This window comes from Acomys minous, assembly GCF_964271855.1.
Source record: "Acomys minous genome assembly, chromosome: 4".
Taxonomy (NCBI): Eukaryota; Metazoa; Chordata; class Mammalia; order Rodentia; family Muridae; genus Acomys; species Acomys minous.
In genome coordinates, this window is record NC_140486.1 from 90345133 (window position 1) to 90354596 (window position 9464).

The window sequence follows — 9464 nt, forward strand, 5'->3', positions numbered from 1 at the left end:
AAGTAGCAACTGGTGGGCTTCCTGCATCTTCTATACCAGCTTCCTAAAGTACATGGGGTGCAGAGTCTGGCAAGATAACTTTTTTTTTCTCTTAAGAATGGTCCATAATAAAAAGAAAATAATACCACGAATTTTAAGCCAAAACTAGGGACATTTTAATGGTTTTTTAAAATTTATTTTTTAGATCTGCACCAAATGAGGCAGCAGCAAATCCTGAGTTACCTGAAGTGGTTGTTTTGGACGACTCGGATGAGAAGGAGGGTGACACTGCAGAAAGCAGTGGAGAGGTGGACTCCGAGGATTCGGCATCTGTTGAAGAGATAGACTGTAGACCTGGTCCTTCTCAGGAGCGTGCGGAGGCAGCAGTTCGACCATCAGTTATTCAAAAATTGGAGCGGGGGCAGCAGCAGTCCTTGGAGTTGGCTCATAAAGTTGAGAGTGGTGTGAAAAAAGTTAATTCAGTCGGTGTTGTTCAGGCTACAACTAGTGGAAAAAAGTTAGTGCGTCCCCCAGTGATTTGTAATGCTCCTGCCAGCTCTTTGCCTAGAGGCTCTTTCGAGAGACCAGTTGCGGCTACCAGTGTTCCTCGGTTAGTACTGGCAGTTGCTTCAGATTCCTTTCCAGCTTGTGACACAGAGAACCTTGAAACATACTTTGACCCCCCAGATCAGGGCTCTAGCAATCCGGCATCTCAACCCAAAACTAAAGACCCAAAAAAGAAACCTTTAAGTATAAATTTAGACAAATTGCTTGCCCAGAGAAATCTGAGAGCTAAGGGTGCGTCTTTTTCCCCTGTCGTGCGAGTCCGTGAGCTAACAGGTGCTGAGCTTTGTTCTTTAAGAGCTGAGTCTTCTTCTGAGTTAGGGGCAGGTACAGCAGGAACCTTGAGTGAGACTGACACACCACCAGCAGACACCCATGAAGGTGCCATTCCAGAGCGTCATGAGGCATCTCATTCAAATACGGTTCGTCCCCAAGAAGAAACATGTTTGGTTCTTAACAAGCCAGCACTTCTGAAACAGAAGCGCTCACTGAGTTCTGATCATGGCTCTCCTCAGCCAACACCTGGTCATTCCCAAGCTGCTGTTCATGACTTAAGTCTTTTGGAAGAGGAGGAGGAGGAGGAGGAGGAAGAGGAAGATGAAGAGGGAGTTGATCCAGAAGATGAGAGCTACGAATCTAGAGGTTCTGATATGAGTTTTGATTGTGGGTCCTCTTGTCAGTCACTGAGTGCCCTGTCTGAATTGACCGCCAGAGAAATAAGCGTATCGGAAGAAACATACGATGATACACAGCCTAGGAATGAAACACCCACTGTTTCTGGGGCAACTTCAGATAATTACAGCCATCCTCGGCAGGTGGCTACCAACCAGTCTCAAGTAATCACACCGAACATACAGTTCATTAGTCTGGTTGATGAAAGCTATGAGTCTAGTGGCTCTGAAGCGAATTTTGATGGTGATGACTCACTTCCGTCAACTAGTCACCGTCCCCCACAGCCTGTGAAAGCAGCAAGCCTTCCTACGCAGATGCCCCGCCGCTTGGTGGACAAGAGCTATGGAAGTGGCAGCTCTGAACCATGTGAGGATTCTGGGTCCTCAGTGGATGAGACTTCAGCAGCAGCACGACAGCGACAGCAGATACCTCCGACGAATGCCCAAGCACACCTGGTTGATGAGAACTACGGGTCAAGTAGTTTCAGTTCTGACAGTGATGCGGCTCTGGACCGTCCCCAAATGCCTGTTGAAGAAAGAAGCCCAAGAGACAGAGCTTTCCAACAGGAAAATGAACAGCAACCCAGTAGTGCTGAAGCACATCCTGAACATGACAGTTCTCTTGAAACAGTGGCTGTGGAACCCCAGAGAGAAACAGAAGAAACAAATCTTTCGAACCCAAAGAATACCAACCGTGGGGATATGAACTCTGAGTCTCGTGGTCCTGAAGTGGGTTTTCATGCTGATGCTCAATTAGAGGCTGGTCAATCTCCAGTAACTCCTGAGGAAGTAGATCCTGACCTAGAGACTCAGAGTGTTCACTCTGGCGTTTCCAATCTAAGCTTTGATTCCCATGCTTCTTACCAGTCAGCTAATGATGAAGCTCAAGGGGCTTGGGGAGACGTAAGTCTCGATGAGTTAAATGTCGACATAGAAGTTAAGAGCGATGCCTGCTCCAGTTCTGAGTTGACATTTGATTCCGATTCCCCACTTCTGTCAGTTACTGAGCGATCTCTCCTGGATGTTGAAGGAATAAACGAAGATGACTTTAACCTGGAAGATGAAAACTGTGTGTCAAGTAGTTCTGACATTACTTTTGATTCTGATATTCCCGATGACTCAGTAGCTGACCAACCTCAAGTAGCTGTGTATGAGGAGGAACCTGTTGATCTGGAAAATAAGAGTAATGAATCTTGTGTTTCTGAAATAACATATGATTCTGATATTCCTCTTCATTCAGGAAATGACCACCCTGAAGTAGCTGTCAAAGAAGTAATCATTCAGGAAGAAGGGAAGAATGGCAGTCCCAGTGGTTCTGAAATATGTTTGGATTCTAATGCCCCTCTTCATTCAGTGACTAATCCTGAAGTAGCTGTTAAAAAGATAAGTCCCCCCAAAGAGGAGCAGGTACCCATAGAACAAAAGGAAAAGGAACCTGCTGATTCCGAACTAAATTTGGATCGTGACTCTAACTCAAAGCCCAAACGGTCTGAGGAGCCCATTATATTACGTATTTCTAGAACAAGATTGAATTCTCATACCCCCTTTCAGTCAGTTATTCATAAATGTGAAGTAGTTGTCAAAAATGTAAGCCGTCAAAAAGAAAAACATGCTGACTTACCAAGTGAAAGTGCAGGATCTCATTCTGAAGTAAGTTCAGCTGCTGCCACTTCTCACCCAGTGACACAACCTTATGTAGGTAAGAAAGCAAAGAGAAAGACAAAGCATCTTGAAGAAGTCAAGAGTGAGGATGAGTGTGGTGGGTCTCAGCCAACCTCCAGTTCTGATGTCTTTCCTCAGCTAATGACTGAAAAACCGCAACCAGCTGCTTTGAAAGAGGGCCATGCTGACCCAAAAGATGAGAATACTGAGCTTACAGGAGTTGAGGTAAATCTGAATCCTGCTGGTTGTGTTGGTTCAGTCATTAGCCAACCTCAGTCAGCCTCAGAGGAAAAGCATGCTGGACTGAAAGACTCAGACGGCAAACCTGGCGATTCTAAAGCAAGTGCCGATTCTGCTGGCCGTTTGCACTCACTACCTAAGCAAGAGTTTGATGTGATCTCAAAAATGAATGAGTGGAAAAAAGAGGCAAAGGACCTTGAAAAGAAGATCAGTGAACTTATTTATTCAAAATTAATACATGATTCTAATGTTTCTTTTCGTTCTGCAATGGACCAACTTGAACTAGCTCTCAAGCAAATAAATCTTGACAGTAATGATCAGACGTCCTTGGAAGATAACAGTCCAGACACCTGTTCTGAGACAAATGCAGATTCTGGTTTCTCGGTCCAGTCAGTAGTTGAAGCACCTGAAGTAACAGACTTGGAGCCTGAACGCGTTGAGCTAGAAGGTAGGAAAAATGAGTCTTGTGGTTCTGAAGTAAGCTTTGATTCTAATGACTCTTCCCAGTCACAGGCTCATGAGCACAGTGAAAGTGGTGAAAACAAAAGTCAGAAGGAAGGTAAAAGGGATGAAGTTCAGGGCTCTGGAATGACATATGATTCCAATGCCCCCCAGCCGCTGGCTGGCCAAACTGGAGGAGTGCAGGAGACCAGCCACCGGGAAGATGATGTTGGTTTGGAAGATAAGATTGTTGAATCTAGTGGCTCAAAAACAAACCTTCATTCTGATGAACCGCTCCAGTCTGGGACTAATACAGCAAAAGATAAGATTGTTGAATCTAGTGGCTCAAAAACAAACTTTCATTCTGATGAACCGCTCCAGTCTGGGACTAATACAGCCCAAGAGCCTGTTCAAGAAATAAATGTACTGAGGGGACATGCTAGTACAAATGATAACGGCTGTGAGCCCTGTGGCCCTGGAATAGTGCCTGTTTCAAATGTCATTTTTTGCTCAGTGATTCAGAAACCACAACGTCTGCAAAAAGAGTGTAGCAGTTCGAAAGTAATGAGCAGCAGTCCTTGTGGTCCTGAAGTGAGTGCTGGTCCCCGTGATGGTCCAGAAATGAGTTGTAACTCCAATGATCCTTGCCAGGCAGTAGCAGGCCATCCTCAGAACCCTGTCAAGGAAATAAGCCTGAAGGAAGACCATATTTACCTGGAAGATAAGAGCTACAAGCTAGTTGATTTTGAACCAACTTACAATTCTGATGATCCTGTTCAGTTTGTGACAGACCCGACTGTGGAGGATGTATCTATCAAAGCAGTACGCCTCCAGAAGGAGAATCCTGATGACCCAGACAGTGAGACCCTTCAGCCATGCTCTTCTAAAGTAACATACAATTCTGGTGCTCATCTGCAGTCAGAAGTTGACCCACCACAGGTGGCTTGCAAAGAAGCCGACCTGGAGAAGAAGTGCAGTGAGTCTTGTGCACCTGAAGTGGTGTATGATTCCGATGTCTCTTTCCAGATAGTAGTTAACCAGCTTCAAACATCAGATGGAGAAACAGACTCACCACAGGTGGTGTTTGTGGATGTTGTGTCCAGTGATAGTGATTGTGACCGGGAAGTAATTTCTGATTCAAATATCCCTCTTCAGCTAGAAACTGAGCCACCTCAGATGACTGCCAAAGAAAGCAGTAAGATAAGCACAGATTCTGTTGGTTCCACAGCAGTAGAAAAGTACTACTGTAAATTCTGCAGTTGCCATTATGAAGCCTCTCAGTCAGTGACAAACCAGTCTAAGGAAAGTTTCAAAATAATAAATCGGAAGAATGACTATATTATTCTGGGAGATTCCACTTGTCCATCTTGTGGTCATGAACTCAATTTCAGTGTTGATGCCTCTGATAAGCCCACTACTTGCAAGTTACAACGGCCCCGTCGTAATCGTACTGCCCCAGAAGCGAAGAGCCATGGATCCAATAGTCTTAAAAGAAATTTTCATTTTGATGATACTACTCAGCCAACGACTCGCCAACTACAGGGAACTGGTCAAGACAGCCTTTGGAGAGACCGTGGTGCCTATGCTGTGTCAGTGATCCGCCAAACAGCTGGGAGGTTAGCAGGTACAGTTAGCCCTAACGCTTACGGATCTGAGCTGAATTTTCAGTATAATGCCTCACTTGACTCTGACTTTGACCAGCCTGTGCCTGCTAAGAGAACACGCCATCGTAAGAAGGTAACTTTTGACATGAGAGTAACTAAGTATGAATATCCACCAAACCCTATGTATGCAGAAGAAGCGGAAGAGACTGCAGAAGGCAATCCTAATGAACGAGCTCCTGAAGCCTCACCTCAGGCCCCTCCTTCATCTGTTGGGAAAACATGGTCTCAGACGAGAGACGATGACGTGAAAACAAACGCACAGGAATTTCAAGGCCATTACTACAGTTACTATGATGGTGGCTCTGAGACCCAGAACACTTTTTTGGGTGAAGAAGGAAAGACTACCTGGTCTGACTTGAATCAGAACACCACATCAATTCAGTATGTTGAAGGTAAAGTAGGAGACACCGGTGACTTTTCAGTGGCCTTAGGTAAACCGTCTTATTCCCTAGCAGAGGGGCATCATCAGCAACATGGGCAGTTGGCTGTTCAGAACCAGGCAGGAGGAGTCAGATGTGGAACTCAAGCAAGTTCTGTGAAGAAAAGGAAAATGATGGGACAAGAAGAGGACTCACCAAAAAGGAAGCATTTCCAACGTGACAGCCAGAAAAAAAAAAAAACCCAGACTGGGACAACTGAGTTACCTGCATCACAGACTGAAGTGTTAGAGCCTGCGCAGCCTGATTCCTTAGTCTATATTTTTTCTTCTCTAAGTATGAAGGAAGATCAGTCTTTGAAACCACCTAAAACGGAGACTGGCTTTAGAGGTGATTTACGATTTATATACAATTTTAAAGACCGCACCTTTTCTGGCCCACTGCGTAAGAAAACTGTAATTAATCCTCCACAAAACCTAACAGTACCAGACTTGGACAGACCCGAGATAGACAGACCTCTTGATCTTAGTAGGCGTGATTCAAGGTCCAGTGCAGGAGAGAATGGTGCCAACAGACAAAACTTGGCCTCAGCATCTTCTATGACAACACCGAAAAGATCCGTATTAAGGTTCCATGGGACCAGTCAGTCTTCATTTCAAGAAAATTCAAATGTGGGTGCTACTGAAGTTCCAAAGGATAATTTCCAGCAAACTGTTGTAAGTCGTGATGGTGCCAAAAATTTTCCCAAATCAGTTAGAAAGGAGGATGTTGAAAACAAAAGTCCTAGGAAATACTGGAAAAAGAAGATGTTAGCTAAAAGTAAATCTTCCATAATCAAAAATGCTTATAAAACAGTGGTTCTCCGGAAAAAGTCAAAACTAGCTTCAGAAAAACTGGCTATTTGGATTCAGATGAAAGCAACCGACATCGTTAGGAAATACGTCTCTAGATGCCATGGTGTCACACGCCGGAAGCATCAATCAAAGACTGTTCTTATCAGAATGCAACTGAGGAAGAAGAAAATAGTTGCCAGGAAGATAAAGGAGGCCAAGAGAGCAGCTGAAGCGCTTTCGCTCTCGAGGGCCTCAGTTCTCCCAGCTGGTGCTCAAGAGCAGCTAAGTGCTACTGCAGCGCCTGCAGAGGTGCCTGCCAATCTTTCCAATGCTGCAGGAGTAAAGCACTACCGGAAAACTTACTACCGCAGAAAGAAGAGACTGTTTCCTGTGAGAGAATATGACCTGAGAAGCTCGAGTTCTGCAACAACTACTGACAGGATGGTGACACGGCTTGCAAGCAAATCGAGAAGTAATGAGGCAAAATAAAAGCATGTGTCACAGAAGATGGAGAGCTCAGTCCTTCACTTAGATGGAACACATTTGAGACTTGATTGCACACACTTTTCCCAGCTTTGGTGGGGAAACTGACCTTACACTATTTTGCTACAGATATTATTTTTCAGAGATTTTATATTCATTTAAAATTAGTGTTTAGGGTCCTTTTTTTTTTTCTTTTAAAGATTTAAAAGCAACCATTGTCCCATTTCTGTAGAAGAGCTTCATCTTAATTTGTCTTATAATTTAGCACACTGTATAGAATTTTGTCCCTTACATCACCTTCGTATTCATTTCCTCTGGAAATCTTGTGCCAAAAAGTTATAACACTGGGAGAATGAACATAGCAAACTTATTAATGTCAATTTTTAAACAATTGGGACAGATCTACTTATTTGATTACCATGCTTCCACGTTGAATCGTCAAAAATAGTCTAATTGGATAAATAAAAAGCGACATTGTGCTGTTTCAAATTTTGAATATGATTTACTTAAACGATCACAAAAATGTAATTTTCTTTTAAAGGCATTCCATAAAATAGTTATTTAATCCAGTTTTTAAAGTGCCTGGTGATTTTTATAGACAAAAAAATTCTTTTTCTATCATTTAAAGTGGATCTGCAAGTCTGTAGCTTTCCTCCTATGGACACAGCCGCCCACAAGTCTTCTCATTCACATTATTAAATCTTATGTGGAAAAGATTCTGCCAACTTGATTAGACTTCAAAGCTACTTTTCCTCCCCTTACTAGTGATCTAAAATGAAAATCCAGATAATTTTAACATTTCAGAAAAATTAAACTAGTAACCTGAAGACCCACTTTACAAGTGAAAAACGATTTATACATCAGTTTATCTTAAACTATCTAATTATCTTAAACTATCTAGATAGTTCAAGGTTAAACCAATGTGACATTTTATCTTAAACTACCTAATTGATTTTAACAGTTGAGATAAAAGATGCTTGGATACACAGTGTGAGCCTCTGGTACTTGAGTATATTCCTTTAAGGGTCATTGACTGAGCTGGTGCAGACGCATCCCCTTTTCTTGTTCAGTCAAGACCTGGATCTTTTTCTGTAATTGATGTTATGAGGAAACACAGAGTTTCCCTTTATTGTGTAACTACTATATTTTATTGAAACTAGAGTCAGTGTTAAGATGTGTCTTGATTTCAGAGATAAAACTGTGTTACCTTAGAATTAATGAAATATCAATGTGGTTTTGTTTCAGGGGCCATTACTTAATCTGTGAGTCGTTAATGGTGATACTATTGTCATTTCTTTACTTCTAAATATAAACAGTAATTATATTGCAAAGAGTGGACAAATGTGTTTTTTTTTTTAAGTCGGAAAGTAATGTGTTTAACTTCTTCAACCTTGCCTCTTTATATGCAAGCATATTTATTTCCTTAAAAAAATCTCAATAAGCCACAAAGGATTTTTTTTTACCCCCTCAGATTTTAACTAAGGGAGAAAACTGTTCCACTGATTATGAAGTAAACATGTAAAAGTACTCTTGTTTGCAGGTATTAATATCTTTTGTAGTTCCCAGACAGCATTAGTAAAGTTAAAAGTGAGAGTTCATACCCAAATGACCTATTATATAATTAGGCCAGATTATATCCATGATTATGTCCTGCGATGAAGATGAGACTTACATTTCAAAATTTAAACTTCAAAAATATTTTCTTTAACAAATTGGAAGCTCTTCTAAGGGAAAGCAAGGAATAAATTCATATGTAAAATTCACATCACTAAAAATATAAAATATCTGGTATAGAAATGATGATTTTGTTTACTAAGTTCTTGTAAGGATTATTATTTTAGGCAAGCTTGGAAACTTGGAATTGCAAAACTTAAGTTAAATTGGAAGTGAATTATTTCAGAATTCAATAGGACATAAGATGTGCCCCTTTGTCTACATAAATATTGGCTTAATTTTCAGGCTAGGTTGAAACAATCGGTTATTTTGTGTGGTCAAGAGTGCACTATATTCTTTTAATAGTAAAACATCAAATTACAAACACAGTGAATATTTTGTTAACCTTGTCCTTTTTGGTATCTTAAATAGATTTTTATTGTAATTGTCCTGGTGTATGCAGTGTGTGGACAATATTGTGTAAAGAGTGTTTTTCTGCATTTGTGCATTTAAATTATTTCTGTAGGGCTCTGAGCAACACTTTTTTTTTTGCTTAAAGAAAAGCTATATTTAAATATTCAAATAATTATATATTTCCATGTAAAACTAATGTGAAGACCGATGTATTTTTTATAATGCAGTTTAAAGTGTAAACTTGTTTTGATGTTATCAAGATAAATTTATTAAATATTGAAATTTGTGTGTACTCTCTCCTCATGTTAGAACCTTTTCCTGGAGATACTTAAAAAGAATCAGAGAGTAATCAAGTCTGAAGTAACTTTGTAAAAGGCCTGAGAGATGATAAATAAGAGAATGCAAATGTTGATGCTGGCGAGAAAATAAGTTTAACCAAAGATGCACAGGTTGTACTCAGATGAGTAGTTATTTCAAAAAATT

The 9464-nt window shown here is 41.1% G+C and overlaps 1 protein-coding gene across 15 annotated transcripts in view; it reads left to right on the forward strand.

Annotated features, from left to right (window-relative positions):
- The window catches only part of ZDBF2 (zinc finger DBF-type containing 2), a 106780-nt gene extending 98517 nt beyond the window's left edge, over positions 1-8263 (forward strand). For all 15 annotated transcript variants that reach the window (XM_084778286.1, XM_084778285.1, XM_084778289.1 and 12 more), the window contains one exon: positions 185-8263. In XM_084778286.1, the coding sequence (XP_084634412.1) occupies positions 185-6920 (6736 nt within the window). In that variant the 3' untranslated portion in view covers positions 6921-8263. The remainder of the gene's footprint in view (positions 1-184) is intronic.
- Positions 8264-9464: the final 1201 nt, after the last annotated feature.